General features: G+C 65.0%; 2 protein-coding genes across 2 annotated transcripts; one reads left to right on the top strand and one right to left on the bottom strand.

The window, feature by feature from the left end:
* The first annotated feature begins 4,722 nt into the window (after positions 1 to 4,722).
* On the top strand, positions 4,723 to 6,817 carry LOC112985198 (retinal homeobox protein Rx2). The gene is made up of 3 exons (XM_064500256.1): positions 4,723 to 4,990; positions 5,101 to 5,330; positions 6,055 to 6,817. Exons 1-3 carry the CDS (start codon positions 4,723 to 4,725, stop codon positions 6,505 to 6,507), a joined length of 951 nt encoding a protein of 316 aa, XP_064356326.1. The 3' UTR covers positions 6,508 to 6,817.
* A 7,462-nt stretch (positions 6,818 to 14,279) lies between these two features.
* Positions 14,280 to 19,034, bottom strand: LOC112985197 (gastrin-releasing peptide). Its single transcript, XM_064499727.1, has 3 exons — positions 18,762 to 19,034; positions 17,871 to 18,121; positions 14,280 to 14,671 (listed from the first exon to the last, which is right to left on the bottom strand). The coding sequence occupies exons 1-3, from the start codon at positions 18,916 to 18,918 to the stop codon at positions 14,618 to 14,620; spliced, it is 462 nt and encodes a 153-aa protein (XP_064355797.1). The 5' UTR covers positions 18,919 to 19,034; the 3' UTR covers positions 14,280 to 14,617.
* Between the last annotated feature and the right edge of the window lie 7,280 nt (positions 19,035 to 26,314).

Here is a 26,314-nt window from a genome sequence, read left to right as displayed (position 1 = left end):
ACCACGTCCAGGCGCAGAAGGGCTGGTGCCCTCGGAGGGGGGACAGAGCGGGGCGGGGGCTGCGCGAGGCGCCGGCTCCCACCCTGGGCTCGGGGGAGCGGGGGGCAGCGGGGGCCCATGCACAGGGTGGCGGGGGGCCATGGGGCAGTGGGGGGCAGCAGGGGCCCATGCATGGGGTGGCAGGGGGCTGTGGGGTGGGGGGGGCAGCGGGGGCCCGTGCACAGGGTGGCGGGGGGCCATGGGGCAGTGGGGGCCCGTGCACAGGGTGGCGGGGGGCCATGGGGCAGTGGGGGGCAGCAGGGGCCCATGCCTGTGGCGGGGGCCAGGGCCCGGGCAGAGGCCACCGGTGTGGCCCGCGGCAGCCCCCGGGGGGGCAGGTGCAGCCCCCGGGGGGGCAGGTGCAGCCTCTGCAGCCCAGCCTGGCCGGGATGAAGCGCTCCCAAAACCAGGAAGGAGGCCGGGCACCGGCTCCCCCCGCCACTGCTCAGCCCTGGGTACCCGGGTACGGGCCACGCTGCAGCCCGGGGCAGAGCGGGCAGGGGCGCAGCACCCCGACGCTCCTCCAGCGCCCGGTAATAACAACGGAAGGGCTGTCTGCAAAGCCGTCACTGAGCACCCTTTCTCCCGGCGCTCCTGGCCTTAAGAGGCAGCCACTGCCCACACATGTGCGTGTGCACGTGTGTGCATGCGTGTGTGCTCGTGTATGTGCATGTGTGTGCATGCGTGTGTGCTTGCGTGTGTGCATGTGTGTGCATGCATGTGTGTGCATGCATGTGTGCATCTGTACATGTGTGTGTCTGCATGCCTCTGTGTGTGTGTCTGTGGGGGTGTGTGTGTGCGCGTGTGTGTGTGTGTGCGTGTGCGTGTGCATGCGTGTGCGCGCCCTGCACAGGAGAGGAGCAGATTAGAGGCGCCGGGTCACATGGGAGCTGCCGCTGGAGGGACCTACCTGGGATTTGGGTTCTTACAGCTAATAGGATCGCCAGGGCTCAGGGCCGTCATCCCATCAAGATAAACGTCGCTGGTGCCCAATTTTAAGCAATCCGAATTCAATTAGGCTAATTGGAAAACAAGTAAAGGCGGATTGTGTTAATATAGCCTTACAGCGCGGCCCTCCGGCCTGCCCCCGCGGGAGGGCTGAAGCGGGGAGCCCGGGCGGCCAGGCCCCCCCGCAGCCGGGGCCAGGCCCCCGCCGCAGGCGACGCACCGCAGCGCAGCGCAGCGCAACGCGCCGGCCCCCTGGGACCCCCCGCACGCGCAGAGCACCGGGGCTGCAGCGCGGGGGCCGGGGGCGACGCTCCGGGGCCGGGGAAGGGGCGTGTGGGCGGGAGGGGCAGGAGGTGCCCCCGAGGGCGCGTGGGGCAGCAGCCCCCTCACGTCACCTTACGCTTTCGGAAACACAAACGGCAGCTCCTGGGGAGAAGGGGGAAAAAAGCAAAGCCAGCGCACGCAGCTTTTAACTCTATTGGATGATAAATACCGAGCACGGAAACTGCAGCGGGGCGCAGGATCCCGTCGGGTTCCCCCCCCCGCCCCCCATTTCGACCCGCTGCCCGACCTCCAAGTCCTGCTGCTGCTCCGCCAGCAGCTCCCTGCCGCGCTGCCCCGCTGCCCTGGCTTCGCGCTCCCACCGCGGTGGCTCTGGCTTCGCGCCCGCGCCGCGAGGCGGGACGCACTTGAGCTCGACGTACAGAGAGGAGAGGAAGGAGTAATCCGCGGCACTTTACGGTGGGGATTGCACTGTGCCACACACTATCCCACACGTACGACTCAACAGCAGCAGCAGGCGCAACACCGTTCCCACCGCCGCTGCGTTGCCGCTGCGCAGGAGGCAGCTACCGCGACAGCAGGGCTCCAGCGCTCTTCCACCTCGAGAATTTTTGTTAGCTTCCAAAAAAATTGCAGAAATAACTACTGTTATTGTACAATGCAAAAAACCCAGCAGCTGTAACAAATGTGCGTGGGGGGGGCGTCTCCTGGAAAGGCCAGTAATTTATCCCAACTATTTGATTCCCCTAACGGATATTCGCACATCTGACCCTGAGTGCCCCTTGCATTTCTGAAGAGAAACAGCCTGTGCGAAGCTGCAGCGCACCACGGTAGCAACTCCCGAGTCTTCGCACTGGCGTGAGACGTCCCGGGGACCCCGCGGCAGCAGGGCATTTAGCCAACGGCCGGTGTATTAGACCCAGAGGGGACTGTTCAACCTCCTACCTGCCTGCCTGCTGCCGCCTTAGACGCTGCGCTAGTCCCCAGCGGTCAGAGGACCGTTAGATCCGGAGCTGGGAGAGCCAGAGGCCACCTCGGCTCCGCTCCAGATGTTCCACAGCTGGTGACCTGGGAAGTCCCGTCGGCTTCTTCAGCAACTGCAGGCCCTGCAAGCAGGACACGGCAGCGGCCGGTACGGCTACACGTGGCAAAAGCGAGCGTAATCCCCTGCACCTGGGAGGGGAGACGCCTTCGCCATTAAGGAGGAGTAACTGCCGTAGGCCGCGTGGGACGTGCACCTGCTTTGGGGGCGGCAGCGTTCTGCGGGGCTTTCGCACCGCGATTCACAGCAAAGACTTGGCAAAGACCTTCCCCCCGTACACGCTGGTTTGACAGTGCCCGGAGAGCAGCGCCCGTGCCAGGAGCCAGAGCTCTTCACGCGCTGACCGCCACGCCGGGGGCTGGCCAGAGCGATTTTGCTGCTTCATCTCATCTTCTCGTCTTTTTTTTGCTACATTAAGCAAAAAGGATTCCTAAGTGTGCCCAGGGTTTCTGGAGGGACAGGCGTGTTTTGTGCTGGTTGTGAGTGCCATAAAAACCCAGCTCCAAATTAGAAGAAATTAGGGACATTGCACAGTTCATTCATCCTCACTAATAGAGTTCTTGGGAAATACACATGTAGATTAAAGGCACACAATGGCCCCTGGCTGATTGCTTTGAGCACCCTCCAATGCCCCTACAATGGTATTGACTTGCTTTTTATCTGGTGCACAAAAGCCACCCCAACCTTTTCTTGTGTCTTCTGTCGGCCTCTTCCCCCATCCCGGGGGACGCGGGGCCCTTGCCGCTACCCCCACTCGCCAAGCGGCCCCCAGCGAGGGCAAATCTCACCCGCGGCTTTGGGCAGGGCCCAGCGCTCGGGAAAGGACTTCGCTTGGGGACACCGGGCCGAAAACCCGGCAGCGTGTGGGCGCGGGCGGAGGGCAGCGCTGCGGGTCTCCGCTCCGCGGTGGTTCCTCGGGGCAGCGGCACACGAGGCGCCCCGAGGCTGGGGAAAGGGAAGGCGCAGGGCTGCTGAGGCGCCCCGAGGCTGGGGAAAGGGAAGGCGCAGGGCTGCTGAGGCGCCCCGAGGCTGGGGAAAGGGAAGGCGCAGGGCTGCTGAGGCGCCCCGAGGCTGGGGAAAGGGAAGGCGCAGGGCTGCTGAGGCGCCCCGAGGCTGGGGAAAGGGAAGGCGCAGGGCTGCTGAGGCCGGCCGTGCCTTCCAGCAGACGACGCGCTGCCTTCCCGGGCCCCAGGCGGAAGCAGCCCCGAGGCCGGCGCGGGCGGGCGCCTCTGCGGGTGAGGCTGCGCCCGTCCGTCTGACCAGCCGGGACGAAAGGCGGTTGGTACCTCGGAGGCAGAGGCAGATGTCAGCAGAAGTGATACAGGGATAAAGAGAAGGAGGGAGAGAGGCAGGAACAATACCGGCCCAGGTAGGAGGCAGCTGCAGGTAGCAGACACGGCGCTGCTCCCCGGTTAGCACCGCGCTGAGCCCAGGGCCTCCCCCAGCGCCAGCGCAAGGCAGGGCACGGGCTTCAGCGCTGCCTCCGCTCTGCGGGGCTTCTGCACGTTTCCCTGAAGCCAAGCCCCGCTCTCCAGCCCCCCGGACCCTCCCTAGCCGGGGGGGACGCGGAAGGGGACGCAGAGCCAGCTGGTGTCCTGGGGCTGCTCCAGTGGCACCCGCAGCTCGGGGTCCCCAGGGTTTCCCCAGGCTTGGAGGGCTGCAGGGCCAAGCGCCGCTCCTTCAAGCGCCCCCCGAGTCCCCCCCCCCCCCCCCCCCCGACGCTACCCACGTTTCCACCTGGAGCCTGGCTCTAAGGGAGCCGGGTCCCGGCGCGGACGTCCCGTCAGGGCACCAGCGCCCCAGCGTCACCTCGGCGCTTTGTGGCACTTGCCCGGGGGACACTGCTGTGCCCCCCCCCCCCCGCGGCACCTTCCGCGAGGCCACGCACGAAACCGGCGGGCGCTAAAGCCGCCCGGGCCGGCGGAGGCCGGAGCTGCCCCGGAGGGAAACCCGCGGAGGCCCGGGGCCGCGGCGGCACAGCGCGGGGTCCGGGCCGGCACCCGCCGCCCCCGGCCTCGGCGGAGCCCCTCGCCCCCCCCCCCCGCCGCCTCCGACGGCGCTCGGCGGCCCGGCCCCGGCGGCGGGGGCAGGGCAGGGCAGGGCGGGGGCGGGGGCGGGCCGCGCGGGGGGGCTGCGGCCGGCGGGGCCCGCGGGTGCTGCCGGCCCGCCCGCCGCGGCGGAGCGGAGCGGCGCGGCGCGGAGCGGCGCGGCGGGAGCGGCGGGAGCGGCGGGGAGCGGGGCCTCGCCTCCCCGCGCGCCCCCCGGCGCTGCCCCCCCGCCCCGAGGGGCCGGTCCGGCGGCGGCCGCGGCGCCGTGCCAGAGCCGCCCGCGCCGCCCCGGGGCCGGGCGGGACGGCGGGGCCGGGTCGGGCCGCGCCGCGCCGGGTCGGGTCGGGCCGCGGCGGCCGCCCCATGCACCCGCCCGGCGCCCCGCGCGCCATGGCCGAGGGCGCCTTCTCGCTGTCGGCCGCGGCGGCGCGGAGCCCCGGGGGCAACCCGTCGAGGCTGCACAGCATCGAGGCCATCCTGGGCTTCCCCAAGGAGGACGGGCTGCTCGGGCCCTTCCCGCCCGACGGCGGCGGCGCCGGGGGCGCGGACAAGCGGGGCCCGCGGCTCTGCCTGCCCAAGATGCCCGGGGAGCCGCCGGCCGCGCCGCCGGGCCGCGCCGAGCGCTTCCAAGGTGAGCGGGCCGCGCCGCGACGGGCCGGGCCGGGCCGGGCCGGGGACGCCTCTCCGCTGCGGGCGGCCCCGCGGGCGCGTCGCCGCCGGTGACCGCCTGTCCCCCCGCAGAGCCCTGCTGCCCCGGCGGCGCCAGCCCCGAGCTGCCCGCCGGCAGCGGCGGCGACGGGAAGCCGTCGGACGAGGAGCAGCCCAAGAAGAAGCACCGGCGCAACCGCACCACCTTCACCACGTACCAGCTGCACGAGCTGGAGCGCGCCTTCGAGAAGTCCCACTACCCCGACGTGTACAGCCGCGAGGAGCTCGCCATGAAGGTCAACCTGCCCGAAGTGCGCGTGCAGGTAACGCCGCCCCGCCGCCCCCGCGCCCCGGCCCGCCACGGTCCGGCCCGCCACGGCAGAAACCGGCCCGGCAGAAACCGGCCCGGCCGGCGCCGCGCTCCCGCCGCCGGCAGCCCCCGTCCCGTCCCGTCCCGTCCCGTCCCGTCCCATCCCGGCCCGGCCGGTCCCGGCCCGGCGCCGCGCTCCCGGGGCGGCCACCCCCGGCGCCGATGCCCCACGGCCCCGGCCCGCCTGCCCCGGGGGCCCCCGCCGCCGTCCCCGCTCGCCCGGCCGGTGCCTGCCGGAGCGGCTCCGAGGGGCAGCGCCGTGGGGCTGCCGGCGTCTCCAGCCCGCGCCGCCCCGGGACCGTTCGCGTTCGGCCGCCGCGGGGTCGGGGCTGCGGAGCGGGTCGTGTCCGCGGCGGGTCCCGGCGCGGCCGGGGAGCCGGAGCCGCGGGGCAGCGGGCGGCCGGCACGGGAGCGGCGCGGCCGGGCTGCTTCGCTCGGCCCCGGCCCCGGCAGCGGCTCCAGCCCCGGCAGCGGCTCCGGCCCCGGCCCCGGCCCCCGCCCCGCGGCAGGCGCTGCGCCCCGGAGGCCGCGCATCCACCCCCGGCGGCGGGGCCGCCCGGCCCTGCCTGCGCCCGTGGCCCTTCCCGGTGCCCCCCGCCCCGCGGGCCCCGTCCCGTCCCGTCCCGTCGCGGCTGTGGCGGCCGTGGCGGCGGCCCCGGTGACGGGCGCGCCGGCAGGTGTGGTTCCAGAACAGACGGGCCAAGTGGCGGCGGCAGGAGAAGCTGGAGGTGACCGCCGTGAAGCTGCAGGACTCGCCCGTCCTCTCCTTCAGCCGCCCGCAGCAGCCGGCGCCCGTGGGGGCCCTGGGCAGCAACCTGCCGCTGGAGACGTGGCTGGGCCCGCCGGCGCCCGGCGGTGCGACGCTGCCGGCGCTGCCCGGCTTCGCGGGCTCCCCGCAGAGCCTGCCCGGCAGCTACACGCCGCCGCCCTTCCTGAACTCTCCGGCGGTGGCCCACGGCCTGCAGCCCCTGGGGGCCATGGGGCCGCCGCCGCCCTACCAGTGCGGAGCCGCCTTTGTGGACAAGTTCCCGCTGGACGAGGCGGACCCGCGCAACACCAGCATCGCCGCCCTGCGCCTCAAGGCCAAGGAGCACATCCAGTCCATCGGCAAACCCTGGCAGACGATCTGACCGCCGCCCCGGGAGGGACCGCCGGGAAGGGCCGTCGCCGGGGGAGCGGGGGCCGCGGCCGGCGGACGAGGGAGGCTGCTCGGCGGCGGCTCTCCCCGTGCTCTGCATCCCGTGCGCTTCTAAACCCCCGCCCGCCCGCCGGGCCCGACTCTAGCTTAGGAGCGATCCCTTCCGCTGCCCCCGCGGGACCGGACGCGTCGGCTGCGGGAAAAGCTGCGGCGGGGCGAGGAGCTGCGCGGGGCGGCTGCCGACGGAGGCCTGCGTCGCCTGGCGTGGTTTTTCCTGGTGTCGTACCATTAAATGGCACAGCCTGCACGGAGGCCACGCCGCGTGTTTTTTCCGCCTGAGCAGGACGCTGAGCTGGGTCCTTCCGCCGGGTCTTGCTGGCGGGGGCGGGGGGGGGGGGCCCGGGCGCAGGCCCTGCAGCCGCGGGACCCTGCCCAGCCTCGCCGAGCCGCGTCCCGGCCACCCCCGGGCCGGGGGGGTCCCGCGGGGCCCGGCCGCCCGCTGCCGCGCTCCCCCCGCCTGCCCGGCCCCCTTCACCCGCCGGAGCTGCCCACGTTAGACCCGCGGCACCTGCGTTTCCCATGCTCTGCGTGACCGGCCGTAACGGGGCCGAGGAGCCGTAAGGCCCCCCCGCCTCGGCCGGGCGCTGTGGAGGTTGCGGCAATTACTGCTGCTCATTAGGGGGGCGAGGGGACGCGCAGCCCCCGCGTTGTGTCCGGGGCCGGCGCAGCGCGGCACGGGGCCCTCGCCTTGCACCGCTCCCCGCTCGCCGCGGCCAGACAAAGGCCGGCTTCTAATTGTGTTTCCACAATCTGTGCGTATCTGTAAGGGTTTGGCGGGGGCGAGCGTGTCAGCTTTATTCAGCCTCGCTTCAGGGAGCTGTTTAACCTCAGGCAGCAGTTTCTAAACAGCGCCGACGAACAAGCAGCAACCCCAGACCCCCGCGATGCTCTGCAGGGCTCTGCCGGCGCGTTTTGCCCCCGTCGCCTCCGGCTCGTGCCCTGCTGCCAAGGCGCTGGGAGGGCTCCCCGGTACTGGGAGGACTCACCTGGTACTGGGAGGACTCACCTGGTACTGGGAGAGCTCCCCTGGTACTGGAAGGGCTCCCCTGGCACTGGGAGGGCTCCCCGGCACTGGGAGGGCTCCCCAGCACTGGGAGAGCTCCCCTGGCGCTGGGAGGGCTCCCCGGCGCTGGGAGGGCTCCCCTGGTACTGGGAGGGCTGCCCTGGTACTGGGAGGGCTGCCCTGGTACTGGGAGGGCTCCCCCAGCACTGGGAGGGCTCCCCGGCAATGGGAGGGCTCCCCTGGTACTGGGAGGGCTCCCCTGGCACTGGGAGGGCTCCCCGGCACTGGGAGGGCTCCCCTGGCACTGGGAGGGCTCCCCGGCACTGGGAGGGCTCCCCCGGCACTGGGAGGGCTCCCCTGGCACTGGGAGGGCTCCCCGGCTCTCCGAGGAGCACCGCGACCAGCACTGGGGCTCCCTCACCGCAGACTAGGGCCAGCAGCAGATCACAACAACAGGACAGCAGAAATAGCAATGGAGATACCTGCTCACATCTATTAATCTGATCCAAAACCTGTAAGCAAAAAAAAAGCTTATGGTGGTGGTTCTTTTACCGACGTATTAAGCAGGTCCCTTGTACTGCGTTGTAGACACGACCCCTTAAATGGGTTCTCCACACACAAAGCTAGACTGTGTGCAGTCATGTCCTCCAGGGAAAGCACTAAAAAAAAAAGTTTTAACCAGCTAAACGGGGGTAAGTGGACACAGAGAGGGAAATATTTCTCAGATGAGTGCAGTGACAGAAGCTGGCATATGCAGACTGGCATCTTTTTTGTACCTTCTCCGGCTTTCTGTGTTCCTCCACTTTCTTTCAAATTGTCCCATTTCATTTTAAAAGCCCATTTGTTCCGTTTGTTGTAAATATCTCCTCCTCCTTAATTGGGTGCTGAGTCTAATAATCCTGCCTCAGCTTGTTAACTGTACAATAGCAGTCAGAGTTAATGACCCATTAGTGATTAATTCCTTAACCAGCATCTAATTGCTCACTGTAAAACCTTTTCTTAAAACTGGATTAAATCATCTAGATCCTTAACCACTTCTTTACTCTAACTTTGCTAAGGCTATTAGCCTGGCCTCTCCTGTGCGAGCTATTTCTTCTTTTGCTTAGACTGTATTAGCAAGATAGTATTTTTAGTGCCTACGTTTGAATCCTTGCAACATTTGAAGTTCTGAAGGAAGAATTATACCAATAAAAGGCTGCAAGTGAAAAGATTAAGAAATCAGCTCCTTTACAATGTCACTATTTTCCTTTCCTCTAAAAAATGTCTGGACGTAAGGCCTTGCAAGCTGGCTACTCCTCGAGCAGCATGCTTACAGACCGGGCGTCCTCGTGCTGATCGTGGGCTACCACCTTTTGGGAGAGGTGGGCTCGTAGCACAGGACTCACCAGCAACGCCGCGCTGCTCGGGGAGCTTGCAGGCTTTGGCTGGCGAAGCTGTAAATACTTAGGAGAGTTTTCCAAGGAGTAACGGGGTCTTTGCTCAGCGTCCTGAATATGGGACGGTAGGTTGGGCCGCGCCGCCCCAGGAGACCCCCGGGAGGGATCGCTGCTTGGAGATGGAGCCCCCCCCCCCGAGGGGCACAGCTCCCCGCGCTGGGGTACCCACCTCCCCATCTGCACAGGGGAGGTGACAGCCAGCGAGCAGGGGCACACGCTGCCGGGAATGGGAGGCAAGACGATTTCTGTCTCCTGCCTGTCAGACTGGGCTCGCCCACGGTCAGACCGGCCTTGGGGAGGGAAGCCAGCGTTAGACTCAGAGGAACTCCTTCCCCTTTCCTTCTCTGCTGTATTTTGTTGGACGAACAGGCTGGACTAGGGCCCAGCTGTGCTTGGGAAGCCTCCTGATGCATGTCCAGGTAGACCCAACATGGCCAGTCTGAGCGTCATTTTTTTTAATCAGAGAGAAGACGAGTGGTTATATATTTACTTATATTATGCAGACCACTAAATTGTCCACTTGGGCTTCAGTGTTCTGGGAAAGCAAAATCAAACCATCATCTCTGCATCTGCTCCATCTGCAGCAACGTCCGCGCTGGCTAATGATATTAATCCTGGGTGATTTGTCATTAAGACGTGAAATGTGGAGAGCTCTTTGGTGGTCCCTCTTTCAGGAGGAGTCTTTCCAGCAGGCCTGGCCGTCTCTGCTCCGTCAGAAACCTCAGGCTCAATGTACAGACGAGCTCTGTAAAGTCTTGTACAGGTCGATGGCCTGTGCTGCCGGGGGTGTGTGTGTGTGTGTGTGTGTGTGTGTGTGTGTGTGTGTGTGTGTGTGTGTGTGTGTGTGTGTGTGACAATACCGCTTCCTTCCTCTGCTGAGGACATGCTGACCCTGCAGGCAGGACAGCAAGACGAAGGATCCTCTTTCCAGCTGCCTCAGCTACATCTGTCCGGGATTTTGAGTAAGAACATTTTACTGATGTACCTGCATGGTTACTGATGTCCTGAATGATTACGACTGCAAACATCAAGTCTGTGGTCAAAGTTCCCAGCCGTCTGGGCCTTCTTCGCTCCAGTCCTCACACTCTTCCTCAGTTTGCAATGACGTCCAGCTGCAGCAGGCACTAATCCAGGGCTTTGCCTCCGGCTGCAGCGGTCTTTGGGCTGGGCACACAGGGTGTCTCCCCCACGCACGCGGTGTCTTCCTGGGACCCTGGTGCCACGCGAGATAAACCTGGAACGTTATCAGCTTCCTTCCAGAGTTCGCTGACCACTGAGTACCCATTTAAAACATCCCGTTGTAGGAGAAAAATGATGGAATAAAAGAAACAAAAGAGAGAAAAGAGGACAGAAAACAAGGAAGGAGATGCTGGCTAGACCAGGACTCCATCACCCTGATAACACTCCCATTTCTTCTGCTGGCGTGAATATCGTATCTCTTCTCTGTTAGCATCTCTGCGCACTGCCAATGCACGCTGTGAAAATTTGGTGACATTAAGCACTCATCCCTCTGTCACATGACGTATCTGCCCATTAAGAATGGTGAAATTACCTCTGAAATACTTGGTTTTGTATAGAAAAGGGACAAGGACAGCTAGACAAGACCAAGTCTCAAGGACTGCCCTCAGCGTCTGTAGTCAAGAGGGAGTTTAACGACCGGCAGTCGGAGTTTGGACGGCGGTAGGGCGAGGTGAGAACTGCAGACCTCGGCCGTTGCTGCAGGAGGGAGGGGTTGGGTGAGCAGAGAGCTGCTGGCCAGCTCGGGGTGTGTGTGTGTGTGTGTGTGTGTGTGTGTGTGTGCGTGTGCGTGTGTCTGTGTCTGTGTCTGTGTCTGTGTCTGTGTCTGTGTGTCTGCTGCCTCTGTGGCACAGGGGAGTGCCATGTCACAGGCAGGGAAACCGAGGCACGGGGACACACGACGCACCCAAGCTCAGCCAGGGACGGCATGGCTGAGTCACCTAAGCTGCGGCATCCTGTGTCATTTGTGACCCCGCAGGGCAGTCCGAGTCACCCGCGCAGGCCCGGCACACGTGACGCTGGCTCTGCAAGGCGTCTTGCCGCTCCGGTGCCACGGCCGGCGGCCAGGCCGCGGGTGCTCGCGGTGCCTCTGCGCAGCAGCCCGCCCGGGGGCTGCACGAATAGCTCCCAAGTCTGCAGGCAGTGCCGCGGCTCTGGGCCAGCTTCCTTCTGCCTTCTCTCTTGGCTGGGCCCCAGATGCACCGCTTCACGGCAGTGCCTTCGGCCCAGAGCCGGCTGCCGAGCGCCTCCGTGCAGTGTCCCCCGGCTGTGCTCCAGCCCTCCCTCCTCTTCCTCCACGCTGCCGGGGCCCAGAAGGGCAGACCCGCCCAAACGTGCGCTGGCCCGGGAGCCCGGAGGCTGCGCGGCACCGGGGAAGGAGGCCCTGCCCTCCCTCTGCCCGGGAGCAGGCCGCCCGGCTCCCCTAGGGGTGCCCCCCCCCCCCCCCCGTCATCGCGCTGACCGGCGTGTCTCCTGGCAGGGCCCTCGGTACCCCCGTCCCCGCTAGTGCCGCACTGCGCCACACCGGGCAACCGCAGAGCCCAAACCGCGCCCGGGCAGTGCTGCGCGGGCCTCACGCGTGGCCCCCCTCCAGGCGGGCAGGGGCCTGGCGGGGTGTGTGTGTGTGCGTGTGTGTGTGTGTGTGTGCGTGTGTGTGTGTGCGCGCGTGTCTGTGTGTGTGTGTGCGCGCGCGTGTCTGTGTGTGTGTGTGTGTGTGTGTGTGCATGTGCGTGTGTGCATGTGTGCGTGTGTGTGCATGTGTGTGTGTGCGTGTGCGTGTGTGTGTGTGTGCGTGTGTGCATGTGTGCATGTGTGTGTGTGCATATGTGTGTGTGCATGTGTGCGTGTGTGTGTGTGTGTGTGCGTGTGTGCGTGTGTGTGTGTGTGTGTGTGTGTGTGTGTGTGTGACATGCCGCACGGGCAGGGGGTTCCGGGGCGTGTGCGTGTGTGTGTGTGTGTGTGTGTGTGCGTGTGTGTGTGTGTGTGTGCGTGCGTGTGGGGTGTATGTGTGTGACACGCCGCACGGCAGGTTCCGGGGCGCCAACCGGGCTCCCGTCCGCGGGCAGGCGGCGCAGCGGGCGGGGCAGCAGCACGGCGCGGCGAGGAGGGGCAGCAGGAGGCGCAGCAGCGCGCCGCCCCGAGGAAGCCCCTGGCGCCGCAGTCAGGCGCATCGCTGCCCCCGGGCCGCTGCCTTGGCCGAGGGCGCCGCCTGCCGGCGCCGGGCAGCGCTGCGGGTCCGGGGGCGCGGAGCCGCGCCGCGGGTGCCTGCCTGCCCGCCCCGCGGGGTCTGGGCTGGATCCGCAGGGCCTGGGCTCGATCCGCAGGGCCTGGCCCCTCCCGGTGCAGCCGCTGCACTTTTTTTTCCTTCTCCCAATACTGGAAGAACCTGAGGCTCGTGTAGGATGAGCCCTGTTTCTGACAGGTCATTTGCACGAGCTCATTTACTAGTGCTCTCTGCAAAAGCATGCGTTGGACTAATTCAGCGTTTCCTCTGTTTTTAGCAAAAACATCTCCTCTCGGAGTCCGCAGTGGGCTCTGGAGTCTCTCCCTGCATTTCTGATTCGTGTGGCCGGCGGGGGCCCTGCAGGGACGAGCACCCCAGCACTGCTGCCGCACACACGGACAGGCCTTGCCGCACGCCTGGTCCCTGTGGGGCCTAACGCTGAAGCTGCAGGCCGTGTCCCCGTGGGAGCTGGAGCGCGTGTGTGCCCGGCTGAAAAGCAGCCGCGGGAGGTGCGGTTAGCTCTCATGGTCAGTACCGCAGGAGCTGTGTTGCCCACACAGAAACCAGAGGTCACGCTAACCCCGCTGTGAGCAGGGCCTAACCCCGCTGTGAGCAGGGCCTAACCCCAGCCCTCCCGGCTCCTCGGTCAGGCGCTTCAGCCGTGCCCTTGCTGCGCCAACGGAGGGCATCCCGGCGGGGAAGCCGCCTGTGCTGCCCGGTGCTCAGTGGACAAAGTGCCTGAAATTCGGAACCGCAAGTTCCCGCCTGGAGACTGGTGGGCCCCGGAGTTCAGAGCCCGAGGCGAGGTGCTCCAGCCGGCAGAGCGAGCCTGGGCGCGCCTAAGGGCCGTCGCTTGCAGCGGCAGCAGAGCTTAGGGGCATGGTGCAGTGTGTCTGGGCTTGCTCGCAGCTGTCTGCGTCTGGACTGCGCCGCGTGGAAGCTCGTCCACGTCTGAGGGTGTCAGGGATGCTTCCCCTGCTCCCCCCGTGGGGTCCCCCCCCGGGACGCAGCACCGCCGAGCGTCCCCAGGCAGCCCCCGGCCCGCTGCGCTGGAGAGCCGGGCCGCTGTGCGCACCCCTAGCTGCAGGGCCTGGCGGGCACAAAGCGGAGAAAACCTCCACGCTGGCCGCAACGGTGACGAAAGGCGAGGTGCTCCAAGCTGCCACTGGCCTGCACGTGCCAAACATACCGCTTGTGCGGGAGCTGCCCCTGCTCGCTGGCCGGAGCCTTGGGGGGGGGGGGTCCATCCATGTCCTGTACGCCGTAGCTTCGCTGCTCTCTACCCCGTTAGTCCTTCACGCCGGGCGCACAGTGGCTGCTCTCCAGGGCGCGGGGGATGTCCTCATTCGGCTAAGCCCGTGCCCCGGCGTTTAACGAACAGCAGAGGCTGGTGCTCCCTTGCTGTTGCGGCTGGTGAAGAACTCCAGAGCTGCGGCATCACTGCTCCGGGAAGCACCACGCTTTCCTCCTTCTTCCTCGGCTCCGGCCTGTCGCTCCCGTCACCGTGAGCCACCAAACTGCCCGCTCCGCCTTGCCTGTGCAGCAGCAGCCGGCAGAGCTGCGAGTCCCCGGCTCCGGCAGGCTGCCGCCCCGCGGCACAGGAAGGGCCCCGCTTCCCCGCGCCGCCCCCTCACCCGCCCTGCCGCTCCTGCCCCCGGGCTGGGCCGTCGCGCACCTCGGCCCCGCGGCCGTGCCGCCGGCTCGTCCTCCGGGGCAGCCCCGCCGGCTTGGGCCTGCTGCCGCCCCTCGGGCCTGGGCGCGGGGGCACGCTGGGCCCCTCCCCGCCACGTCACCGCCGCGGAGCGCACGGAGGAGGACTCGCGTCAGCAGCTCTGCCCGCTCCCCGCGCGGGCGGCGGGGCACCGCGCTCGGCCCGCGGGGGCCCTGGGAGGACTGTGGCACCCTCGGCCCCCGGAGAGAACCAGAGCGGGCAGCAACGCACGAGGGAGCGGGCCTCGCCTGCCGCTGGCGACGGCACAGCCCCCTTCCCCCTCGTTAACTCAGCCAAAAGCAGAGACTCAGCCTTCGTATTCGTATTGTTTATTGTGAATGCTGAAAAATCATGTAGCTCCAAACTAAGAGATGAACTGATTAGACAGGTAAGTCGTACAATTACTTGGAAGACCCTTCCTTGACAATTACGTATACCGAAGCAGTTCGAGCGAGAAAATGCAACTTTGGAAATGACACCGAGAGTTTAGTCAATGCTGAGACATACAAGAATATGTGTATTTAGATATTTTACACAAAGGAAATCTTGTTTACAGAACAGAAACCTTGTTGGTTATCGGATACAACCAAGTGCTTGTGAAACATAGTCTCTTACGGAAATTATTCCTTTCCTTGGAGGCTGAGAGACCTTTCAACTTGGAGTGCTTTCTTTCGTGTTCACAACTTGAAGCAGATACTCCATCATCTAATAAAAAGAGATAAATACTGTTTATAGACCAGTCCTGACAAAAGTCACTCACTAAGTTAATAAGCCTAATATATAACTGCTCTGTGTGTTCACATGACAAACACATTCCTAATAATCTTCCCATAATAGACCCCATTTGTTTTGGTTAGCTTAATAACTGACTGCCAAAGTATGAGGAAAGTCATTCTCCCAAGTAATTCTGCCTGCCGTCTCATTTATATAATGTCTCATTAGTGTTAAAAAGTGAAGGCACACAAACAATTTGAAGTTTATTTTCAACTTATTTTTACACTCAGGCCAACTTGCAAAAAGCAAGGTTTTTCCTTCTGATTTTTAACTGCTTTAGTAGCAACTTATTCACCGCATGAAGAGCGGGCAAGGTCTTAATCTGCTTGGTATTAAAGGAAAACAGAAGCGAGCAGCTCAGGCGCATCACACGACGTCGCAGAACTGTTCTGCCCATCTCTGTCTGGCTTTTTTGACTCTTTGTATGTTACAGCACTTTCCCGATTCTGGGTCAGTTTTTCAGAAGGAAAATTTTCCTTTCATTCTCGAGGGCTGCACAGCACGCTGTGAGCATTAGGGGCGAATAATGCCCTGAACGAATCCAAACTAACAAGCCAGACCCTGAATCTGGTTCCCTGCAGTACAAATCTGTATTTCCTTCTGCAGCCTCTAGCTTTGGGGGTAGCAACTTCTGATGCTGAATTTAGAATTTACGTTTTAAATTAAATCAACTAAATTTGCCACAGTCCATGAAATAAAGCCCTCACGAGCACATTTATTTCCAGCACAGCCTATGATGTTCCACAGACGGGAGGATGCACCGCGCACCCCGGGAAGCGGCCCGCCCGCGGCTCGCAGCTCCGCGAGGACACGGTCCACGGGAACCACAGCCCCTCGGTCGTGGAACGGCCCGGGGACGGTGACTGCCTCAGCTGACAGCAGAGTTCACCTTCTCCCGTTTCCATTTCAGTGCCTCAGCCCAACAGCCACGTCTGCAGCGAATACTAACCCCCTGTGAACGCGGTGCCTTAGTCCGCCCACACAGAGTGCCTCGTTCAAACTCCAGTGCAACGCGGCTAGGCGTGAATTTAACGCCAAGTACAAACCTTCTTACCCTATCCACTGCATCCTCATCCTCATCAGCTAACTCTGCCTGTGCACCTTCTGCCTAGGCAGGCACCTACGCTGGTCACTCCCGCCCACGGGCACCTTGGCAGCTGGTTAGGCAGCACCTGCATTTAATGTGCTGCTGTACCACAAAGCCTGGGCAACACAGAACCCATCGCATCCACAAAAAGCTGGAGAACCAAAATCCAGAGGTTGCTTACACCCTTTTATCACTGGGTACTGGTACCACCGAATTTCATAGGTACCAGAATCCCAGCTCTATAAATAAACAATGCCTCCTTCATTAACAGTAATAACTTGTGATTGAAATGCTTAGGAAACTATTAAGGCTCTCTAAAAAGTAAAGCACATTCTTTTTGACCTGCAGGTCCTCTGCATCTGGAAGGCAGATCTCAAAAAGATGCATGGTTTGATTTTGAAATGCCTGGTTTTTATTTAACTGAAGCCAATGGAAAACCAATTTGTTGTATCTTAAGTAGCCTGCATGTAATCATGCATTTGTGTCCAGCCATCGGAAAGCACAAGTTTCATGATTATCTTTTACTTTGGGGTGGAGACAAGCTAATTGTTGCATGCCAGAGATCACAGGTTCTTCCACAAAATGGGGCTTGGCAGGTTGTCATATATCTTAATTACATGAAAAACGTGAATTTTTTACCACTCACTGGAGATTCCTGGAAATTTAAGGCAATAATCTCATTAATCCATGTATATGTTCAATGTCCAGCTACAAAAATGTGGATTAATTAGTTTAGGATAAAAGTATATACATGCAGACATGACTCAACTTACTGAATGAACATATAGTCCTAGCAAGTACAATTTATTACCAGGCACTTTTAGAAGTCAAAATATTTCTCCTTTTATGTAGCATAATGGGATTTGTCCATATAACTTGCTTACATAGCTGCCCGCCGCAGCACTGAAGATGAGATAAATGGTTTACTTTTAGATCCTGTTAGTCACAGCTATTTTAAGTGTCACTGTCATAAAGCCGTAGCCAGAAAGAAACGTATGGCCACCATTCCTGTCACTGGTGTGTGAGACTCGGATCATGCCTGTATTTAGTGGGTAAATCCGCATCCATACCCAAGTCAACGGCAACGCAGTCACCGACCTCACCGCACCAGGTTTTCGGGACAGAGCCCAGGGTGAAATTCGCTGGGGAACAGTGACTACATCACGTCACAGCAGATGTGAAGGAAGAAACCTAATGCCTTTAAGGGAGAATATTCATCTTTCCCCACCATTTCCGTGTCACCCCAAAGACTCCCGTAGCTCTATCACCGCTACTGTACCCGGTGCAACATACACAAAGACGTTGTCTAGTAAATGCGGCAAGTTACACGGCAATTCATTTACACCCCGATCGTTTTGTGCAAAACCTCACTGCCAGGTATATCTTACAGGATTTTCCAAAATAACGGGGGTTCATCTGTTCCAAAGTCTTGCTCGCTTGTGAGCAATAAGCCCATTAACTCAAGGGGAGAAGCAGCGGGTCCCGGGCACCTATAACACCCGTCAGTGGCCGCAGTGCCATTTGGCAAGGTCAGAATAACCCCAGCGGCGGTGGGCACCATCGGCGGGGAAACCGGGGCCGGGGGAGACGGGGGCAGAGCTGGGGGCAGAAGCAGCCGCGCAGCCCGACCCGCAGCGCCGGGTCCCGCCGCCGGAGGGGCCACGCGGGAGGGCAGGCGACGCGGTGGGGCCTCACCCAGGGCGCCCTTCGCCCCCCACCGCCCTCTGCACCCCGTCCGTGCCCGGTGGCTCTGAGCCGCTGCGGACGTGGTCCCGGTGTGCTGGTGCGAGCACGAGGCGCCAGGGGAGAGAAGACGCAGCTGCCAGGAGAGGTGCGGGGCACGGGCGCTGCGAGCTGCGTCCCGCCGGCCGGGCCATCGCCGGGAGCGAGCGACAATTTGTAACCGCGAGCCAGGTCTAACTTGTACCGAATGACTTGGACATCTTTCTGCTAACTTTCTGGACAGCCCGTAAGCTAGAGGAAGCGGACCCGTCGCTGTGAAACAGACGTTACGCATACAGGATCTCTGCACTACCAACTTACGTCCTTCCAGCTGCCGCCGTCGTCCGCCTCCCAGGCGCTGCGGGCGTACCAGGGGAGCCCCCCTTTTACGACGTGAGCGCTTTTATTTTCATTTCCTTCCAGCAGCCTTAGCAAATACTTGGACATCTCCTCCCACTGCAGATAGTCGTCCAGCTGCTTCGTATTTTCAGGTAACGCTGAAAGCGGGAGCTTGTTTTCTCCTTCATCAACGTAAGGAAAATCTCCAGTGCTCTTTTTCCCCATTAAATGTCCTGTAAGAACAGTGGCGGCAGCACCAAGTTAAGAAAGATGCGAGTGTGGTGGTGCAAAGATCAGCGGGAAGGGACGGGAAAGGGACGGGAAAGGGACGGGAAAGGGACGGGAAAGGGACGGGGTCAGGTGATGCCAAAGCTGAAACACCCCTGGGCTGGAGATTGTCACCGTGTTGCACACGCGTAATTTCCTCTGTGTCTCAGGCTACACCGGCAGAGAAAGTGCTGCTGCGAGCAGGGCAGAGGGACCCGAGCCCTTTGCCTGGAGCCGGGGGCACTGGGGGGGTGTGCTGGAGCCGGGGGAGCCGGGGGGCAGTGGGGCTTTCCCCGCCCGCACCCGGGCTCGCCAGCAAAAGCCCGTGCGCCAGCGCCTCCCCCGCAGCCGGGCGTCCCGCGCCGCGCTGCCGTCGGGGCGACACCGCGGGGGGCCCCGGGCCGGGGCGGGGGGGGGCTGGGGGAGGGCAGCGCCCGGGAGCCTCCCCAGCCCGGGCTGCCGCGAAGGTGCCGGGACCGGCCGGGCGCTGGCGGCAGCGCCGTCGGGGCGGGGCTGGCCCCGCTGCCGGCTCGGGCGGGTGCGGGTGCGGGTGCGGGTCCCGGAGCGGGAGGGGGTGCCGGGAGCGGGGCGGGGGCCGGGCCTCACCCACGGCCCAGTGGCTGCCGCGGGGGTAGATCTTGGTGAGCGCGGCCGAGCCGCCGGGCTGCAGCGGCGCCGCGCCGCCCCGAGCCGCCAGCAGCGCCAGCAGCGCCAGCAGCGCCACCAGCGGCCGGGCGCGGGGCCGCCGCGGGTCGCCGCCCATGCTGGGAGCCGCCGCCGTCCGCTGCGCCCGCTCCGGCCGCCGCCGCTCCGGGCCACGCGGTGCCGCCGCCGCCGCCGCCGCCTTTATACCGAGCCGCGACGGGCGCCCGCGCGGCCTGACGCCTCCCCGCGGGGCCGCCCCCCCCCCGCCTCCCTCCCTTCCTCCCCCGCGGGGGCGGCGCGCACCGCCGTGCCCCCCCCCCCCCCCGCTGCCCCCCGCCCCCGGCTGCGGGGAGCCGCGCTGCCGCCGCCCCCTCCGCGCTGCGCCGCGGGGCGGGACCCCCGGCCGAGGGGGGGTCGGTCGCCGCCTGCGCCCCGCTGCGCCCCCCCGGCCCGCCGCCCCCCGCCCCGGGGCTGTGCGCGCCCCCCGCTCCGCTGCCCGGCGCCGCCCGGTCCGGCCGTGCTGGGGGGGGGGGGGGGGGGCCGCGCTGCACCGCCCCGTCGCAGTGCTGCTGAACATCGCCGCCAAAACGAGCCCGTCTTCCGCGCCGCAAGCACGCCGACGGCCGCAGAAGGTGTCTGCGGCTCTGCACGGCCGGAGCAGCAGGCTGGCAGCATTGCGCGGAAGCGGGGGGGAAGCCGCCCCTTGCAGCAGGACTCCCTGCTCTTTGAGCTGGCGCAAACAGCAGCGTCGTCCCGCGCTCGCTGACAGAGCCGCCGTCGTGCAGCGAGTTCAGTCCCGGCAGCGGTGGGCCTGCCGCCGCGGGCGCTTGCTGGCGCGACCCCCGGGTTCTGGGCCCTGCCTCGCCGGCACCGGCGCCCTGCGGCACCCCGGGGCCCGGCCCTGCCCGGCTCCCGGAGACGAGACGTGGCCGGAGCGGGGGGCAGCCTGGGCGCGTGGGCCCCACGGAGCCGGGGGCCGCAGCGGCCGCGAAGGCGTGAAGCACGGAGCGGTGCCGGGGCGGGAGGGAGCAGGCGCAGAGGCAGGCGGCGGCGAGTGCCGGGGCGCCCGTGTCCCCGCGTCCCCCGCGGGCTCTGCGGGCTGGCGGAGCGGGTCGGCAGCGGGGCCGTCAGGGCTCCGCCAAGGCCTTGGGCCTAACGGGGCCGCTCTGCCCGCAGCTCCTGCCCCACGGAAACGCGGGGGGCCGCGGCGGCGTCCTGACGGCAGCTCCCGCCCCGGCGGTTACAGCCGAGCGGCCCCCGGTCCCTCTGCCGGAGAAACGGTGCCAGCAGACACCCTTCCCTGGTGCCCAGGGTCGGCTCCCCGCGCTGGGGGCTCGGCCGCCACGGCCAGCCTCGTTCCGCCCTGTCCTGGGTTACTTTAACTTGAGACGGCTCCTCGTGCGCTTCCCCTGCTGTACCTCGCACTGCGGCTTAACAAAAATTTAATTCACTTTGCCCTTTAGGCGTTAAAGTTACAGTGAGAAATACTGAGTTACCGAGCCGGTCGCCTTTGGGTTTGAATTCTCTCCTTAATTAGCATTGGCTTTTCAAAGGGAGGGACGTTTTTGTTTGGGAAAAGCAGGTATTTTCTGTGTCGGGCGCACCGGGAACTGTAGACCCTGCTGAATTTTTCACGGGCAGCACCGGTGTCCGCTTCCACGGCTCGTGTGACCCGCGGGGCCCGGGCGGGCGCGGGGCCCTTTCCACCGCGGCCGCTCCCCGAGGGCACAGCCAAGCCCCCCGCGCCCGCCCCCTCCGCCGGGGGGGACACGCACTCGGGCCGCAAACGGGAGTTAACGGTTCGGCAAAGGCAGAGCGAATCCCCGAGCCGCCGGGGCCGGCTGGGAGCCCTGGGGACCCCCCGGTCCAGCTCCTGCTGCAGCAGGGTCACCAGAGCAGCCTGCCCAGGACCACGTCCAGGCGGGGCTGAATATCTCCAAGGATGGAGATGCCACCACCTCTCTGGGCAACCCGCTCTAATGCTTGATCATCCTCACAGGGAAGTGTTTTCTTGTGTTCAGGTGGAATTTCCCGTGTTTCAGTCTGCGCCCGTTGCCCCTCGTCCCTGGGGGCCACGAGCGGGAGAGGAGGCGGCTGCGAGGCCTCGTGCGGCTCCTCCCACGCTGCCCTCCTGCGCCGGGCGCCCCGGGTGGGACCGCCGGGCGCCCCGGGTGGGACCGGCGGGCAGCCGACACCGGGCCTGTGCGCGTCAGGGCACCGCGTGCTGGGCAGCAGGACCAGCGAGCACCGCACCGCACCGCATCGCACTGCATCACGCCACACCGCACCGCTTCGCACCGCGCCGCATCATTGCATTGCATCACACCGCACCGCATCACGCCACACCTCATCATTGCATTGCGCCACACCGCACCGCATCACACCACATCACACCACACCGCATCATTGCATTGCACCGCACCGCACCGCATCACACCACACCGCATCACATCGCATCGCACCACACCTCATCATTGCATTGCACCGCACCGCACCGCATCGCACTGCATCACGCCACACCACACCACTTCGCACCACACCGCATCATTGCATTGCACCACACTGCACCGCACTGCATCACACCACACCGCACCGCTTTGCACCACATCGCATCATTGCATTGCATCACACCGCACCGCATCACGCCACACCGCATCACATTGCATTGCATCACACCGCACCGCACCACGCCACACCTCATCATTGCATTGCACCGCACCGCACCGCACCACGCCACACCGCATCATTGCATTGCACCACACCCACCGCACCACGCCACACCGCATCATCGCATCGCACCACGCCGCACTGCACCGCATCATGGCATCGCACCGCACCGCAGCACGTTGCAGTGCACCTCGCCGTACCGCGCAGCACCGCCCCGCCCGAGGCCAGGCCCGTCCCTCCTTGGCCTCCCCAACGCTGCCTCGGCCCCAGCCCCCACGACGGCACAGCTGTGCCCGACCACAGTTCCCTTGCTTACCCTTCCGCAAGGATTAGAAACAATGGATTTGTTCTAATTCTTATATCAACCTTTTCAGAAGCAAAAAACTGGCTCTCTACAGAAACAATGTGCTGGGACCCCGCGGCAGGAAAGGCTCCGTGTACAGCAAACACGTGTGGTCGGCTGCAGCTGCGCCGGCTGCTCGGGACCCCCCTTCTCCCCAAGGGAGGGATCCGCTGACCTAAGTTTGCGTTTGAACGTCAAGAAACCGCTCCTCGTTCTAGCTTGTGCTCCGCGGCAGGAAAGCTTTGACGGGTTCTAAACGCTGTTATTGCAGTCACGCTGCTTAATTTGCTTTCTTTGCATCTTAGGCAAACGTGGCTGCTCTCTCAGCCAGGCAGGTTTTATGGAAACAAAAGACACCGAGGAGGAGGGCAGCGGTCCCGCCGCGGGGGCAGCGGTAAGGTGGGCGGCCCCGGCGCGAGGCTGCGGGTGCGAGGAGGCCCCGGCCCCGGGCGCCCGTTGCAAACGCCGACGGTGTGATGGGCTCCGGGGCGGCCGCGCTCCGCAAACACCGGCACGGCCGCGCAGGCCGGCTCCCCGGAGCCGCAGCGTTGCGCGGGAGGAGCTGCGTGCCCGTGCGCGGCCGCCCCACGCAAACCGCCGAGCCGAGCCCCCCGCGCCGCCGGCTGCGCTGCGGGAAGCCCCAGCGCGGCTCAGGCTCCGCCAAGGTGATGGCTCACGGCGCGCGAGGGCTCGGGGTGCCAGGGCGCGTCTGCCGCTGGAGCCAGGGCCGGGGCCCGCGGGGCCGGACACCCCCACGCACGCGCTGAGCCCCCAGGGAGGCGGTGAAACAGCCCGGTGCTGCTGCCGCTGCCGCTGCCGCGCTCACGGACCGGGGCGCTGTGCTGCGTTGTGCCGTGCCGTGCCGTGCCAGGCCATGCTGCGCCATGCCGGGCCATGCTGCGCCATGCCAGGCCATGCTGTACTGCACCATGCTGTGCTGTGCTGCGTCGTGCCATGCTCTGCTGTGCCATGCTGTACTGCACCGTGCTGTGCCCTGCTGTACCATGCCATGCCATGCCATGCCGCACTGTGCTGCACCGTGCCATGCTGCACCGTGCCGTACTGTACTGAGCTGTGCTGTGCTGCTCCATGCCATGCCGTGCCGTACCGTGCAACGCTGTGCTGCACCGTGCTGTGCCCTGCTGCACCGTGCCATGCCATGCTGTGCTGCACCGTGCCATGCTGTACTGTACTGAGCTGTGCTGTGCTGCTCCATGCCATGCTGTGCCGTGTCATGCCATGCCATACTGTACCGAGCCATGCCATGCTATGCCATACTGTACCAAGCTGTGCTGCACCATGCCATGCCGTGCCGTGCCATGCCGTGCCGTGCCGTGCCACACTGCAGCGCGCCGTGCTGCGCTGAGCAGCCGTAGCAGCCCGGTCGTCCCGGCTCTGCCGCTCTGCGGGGGGGAGGGACTCCTCCGGCGGGGATGCAGGGCCGGGAGCCGAGCGCGGTGGGGAGCCGCTGCCCCGGGGGGGGGGTGGCTCCTGGGACGCCTCTGCCGGGCGCTGCTGCGGGACACGGGCCCCGTCCCCTTTCGTTTGGGGGTTTGGGGAAGGGGGGTGCAGCACCCCCCCCCCCCCAGCAGCCAGGCCAGACGCAGGCACCCTGCTTGCGTTTCACTGTTGTTTGTCACGCGTCGGCCCCTGCCCGGAGTCGGGAGGTTTCGGGACACGCGGGCAGCACGTGCAGGCGGCCCACGACGCCCGCGGCCAGGAGCGCTGGGGAGCCGTGCCGTGCACGCCTGCACCTCCGTGCCGGCCCCGAAGGCGCCAGCGGGATGCGTGGGGCTGCCGACGGCACCGGGGGCCCAGCGGGGCCCTGCCCGGCCGCGGGGCGATGGGCTCGGGGGGTGGGTGCTGGGACCGCTGGCAGGACGGGGCTCGGTCCCCGTGGCGCTGCTGGGACGCGCTTGCCGCGCTGCCTGCAGCTGCTCCGTGCAGCGGCCCAGGAGGTGACTCATCTGCTAGGCTGCTAATTTGCAACTAAATCTACGGAAAAGACGCATTGAGGGAATACAGAACCGCAGGTTTTGTTTCCCACGCGCCACCTTCCTTCCCGTGCAGCTGCTGACGCTGAAGCCATCAGCACCACGCGGCCCAGAAGCGGGAGCGGAGGAGCCCCCGGCCCCGCGGGCGCCCGCGCGGGATGCTGCTCCCAGGCCGCCTTGCTCCCGAGCTGCAAAGCCCGGCTTTGCATTCGGCACGCGGCAGCGAGGTGGTCGCGGAGCTGGGACCCGCAGCCCTGAGGCAATGGTGAAGGAACAAGGCTGCGTCGGCCGCTGCTCTGCGCCTACAAAGCCTGAACCCACGCTGAGGTCTGGGCTCAAGCAGCTCCGAAACTCAGACAAAGTCCCGTCTTTGGCTACGTCTACAGCAGCTCTGTACGTATTTACATAAAGATAAAGAATACGCATATCTGTATATATAGAAATCCTGCCGATACCACATTCACGCACAGATGACAGAAAGGCAAATTTGCAGAGAAGCCGTGGATCCAGGCGCGAACGGCGCGGTGGAAGGGGCGGTTTGTGCTCACTGCAGCCAAGCTGTGCAGCGGAGGGACGCGCTGAAGTTTTTATCAATCATGTAGGCGGCTTACGCCTTGTTTGCTTTGGGCCGTAAGATCTGCAAAAAACATTGATAAAATCCATGCATGCAGGGGAAAACGTCCTTTTCATCGCCGTTGCTCACTATCTTGGTTAAACACGGAGCGGGGCGGCTGGCACGGCCGAGCCGGAGCGGCGGGGGGGCGGGCGGCGGGGGCCTGCCGCGCGAAGGGAGGGCGGTGGGGGCTGCGGCCGCAAGCAGCGGGGGGGCCACGGTGCCTCCGGCGACCTGCCGCCACCAACACGGGCGCTGCGGGAGCCCACCGCTGCGGCGAGCAGGTCACCAGCTCCGCCGGGTCCATCCCGACCTGCTACCAGCAACGTGGAGCCCAGCGGAGCCCACCACCGCCAGCGAGCAGGTCACCAGACCCAGGTCCATCCCGACCTGCTACCAGCAACGTGGAGCCCAGCGGAGCCCACCACCTCCAGCGAGCAGCTCACCAGCTCCGCCGGGTCCTTCCCGACCTGCTACCAGCAACGTGGAGGCCAGCGGAGCCCACCACCGCCAGCGAGCAGGTCACCAGCTCCGCCGGGTCCATCCCGACCTGCTACCAGCAACGTGGAGCCCAGCAGAGCCCACCACTGCCAGCGAGCAGGTCACCAGCTCCGCCGGGTCCATCCCGACCTGCTACCAGCAACGTGGAGCCCAGCAGAGCCCACCACCTCCAGCGAGCAGGTCACCAGACCCAGGTCCGTCCCGACCTGCTACCAGCAACGTGGAGGCCAGCAGAGCCCACCACCTCCAGCGAGCAGGTCACCAGCTCCGCCGGGTCCGTCCCGACCCATCCCGAGCACGGGGGAACCGGCAGCCTGGCAGCAGGGTGGCAGGTCAAGCAGCTGCATTTGCAGGAAAGGCAGAACACTGATGCCTCAAAACAACGGAGGGTCTCGCCAGTCGCTGGTTTTTAATCAGCCACCCACCGCATAACCTGCTCCTGCCGAAGCGGGCGCGTGGCCGGGCCGGGGCCGTCCCTCCCTTCCGCAGGCTGTGCCCGCGGGCTGCGTGGAGCGGGGGCTTGTGCCCTTGCCGCGGATCACGGACGTGCCCCTGTGCAACGCTTCGCCCTGCGGCAAAGGCACGCTGCTCCGTGCCGGGCTGCGGGGGCACCCGCCCGGCTCCGGGGGCTCCGGGGGGTCGGGGTCCCCGGGGGCGGCAGAACGGCACAACCCCGCTGCGGACGCGCCGCGCAGGGAAGCCCGGGCCGCGCGGCGGACGCAGGAACCGGGCCGCGGGGAGCAGCGAGCGACCCACGGGACCCCGGCGGAGCGGGGGGCCGAAAGCACCCGCGACCCTCGAGCGTGCGGAGTGGGCCAGGCCGCGGCAAACCTGGCCAGTGCTTCCTTCCACGGAGAGCACGGGGCCTTCCTTTTTTAACTCCCGACTCGTGCCTTTTGCACCAGAACAACAGAATTAGCTGAGCCCTGAAAACGGCACAAAGTCCTCGCTGACGGATGAGGCCTTACGGTCATTTCAGCGCGGACACGGAGCCAGGGCGGACGCTTGTGCCTTTCCTGCCTTCTAGGCAGCTCCCCGCGACGGCCTCGGGTTTCCACGTCACCGAGACGGAGATTTGGAAAAATGTGGGATTAACAGCAAAAGCTGGCAAAAAGCTGCATCATCTTTTCTCTGATACATTAAGAAAGAGGCGAGTGCTACAACCATTTCTCCCTGGGTGATAACATTAATATTCAAAGTATTTAAAAAGCTAGACTGCTCACGTTTTGCTGAACTGCAAAGCGTACCTCCCGTGAAAAGCCCGTGCAGCACATCTGCATTTCTGCTTTTCTTTTTTTCTACGGAGAGAGGTGCGATGAACCGATGGCAGTAGGTTAAGATCGCTTCCTCTCCGCTGAGGAAAAGACTTTGCCTACCACAGTTCAAAGGTGTCACG

Source organism: Dromaius novaehollandiae, chromosome W (genome assembly GCF_036370855.1).
Source record: "Dromaius novaehollandiae isolate bDroNov1 chromosome W, bDroNov1.hap1, whole genome shotgun sequence".
In the NCBI taxonomy this organism is placed as follows: domain Eukaryota; kingdom Metazoa; phylum Chordata; class Aves; order Casuariiformes; family Dromaiidae; genus Dromaius; species Dromaius novaehollandiae.
The sequence above is the reverse complement of the archived record's forward strand: the minus strand, read 5'-3'. Positions and strand labels throughout refer to the sequence as shown.

What these genes read in the sequence shown, in the direction of transcription:
- LOC112985197 (XM_064499727.1), bottom strand. Translation starts at nt 18,918, where the DNA reads ATGGGCGGCGACCCGCGGCGGCCCCGCGCCCGGCCGCTGGTGGCGCTG. An exon ending in CGGCAGCCACTGGGCCGTGG is followed by an intron (nt 18,122 to 18,761) that starts GTGAGGCCCGGC and finishes CTGTTCTTACAG; the next exon opens with GACATTTAATGGGGAAAAAG. An exon ending in ACGGCGGCAGCTGGAAGGAC is followed by an intron (nt 14,672 to 17,870) that starts GTAAGTTGGTAG and finishes TCTTTTTATTAG; the next exon opens with ATGATGGAGTATCTGCTTCA.
- LOC112985198 (XM_064500256.1), top strand. Translation starts at nt 4,723, where the DNA reads ATGCACCCGCCCGGCGCCCCGCGCGCCATGGCCGAGGGCGCCTTCTCG. An exon ending in CCGCGCCGAGCGCTTCCAAG is followed by an intron (nt 4,991 to 5,100) that starts GTGAGCGGGCCG and finishes GTCCCCCCGCAG; the next exon opens with AGCCCTGCTGCCCCGGCGGC. An exon ending in TGCCCGAAGTGCGCGTGCAG is followed by an intron (nt 5,331 to 6,054) that starts GTAACGCCGCCC and finishes GCGCGCCGGCAG; the next exon opens with GTGTGGTTCCAGAACAGACG.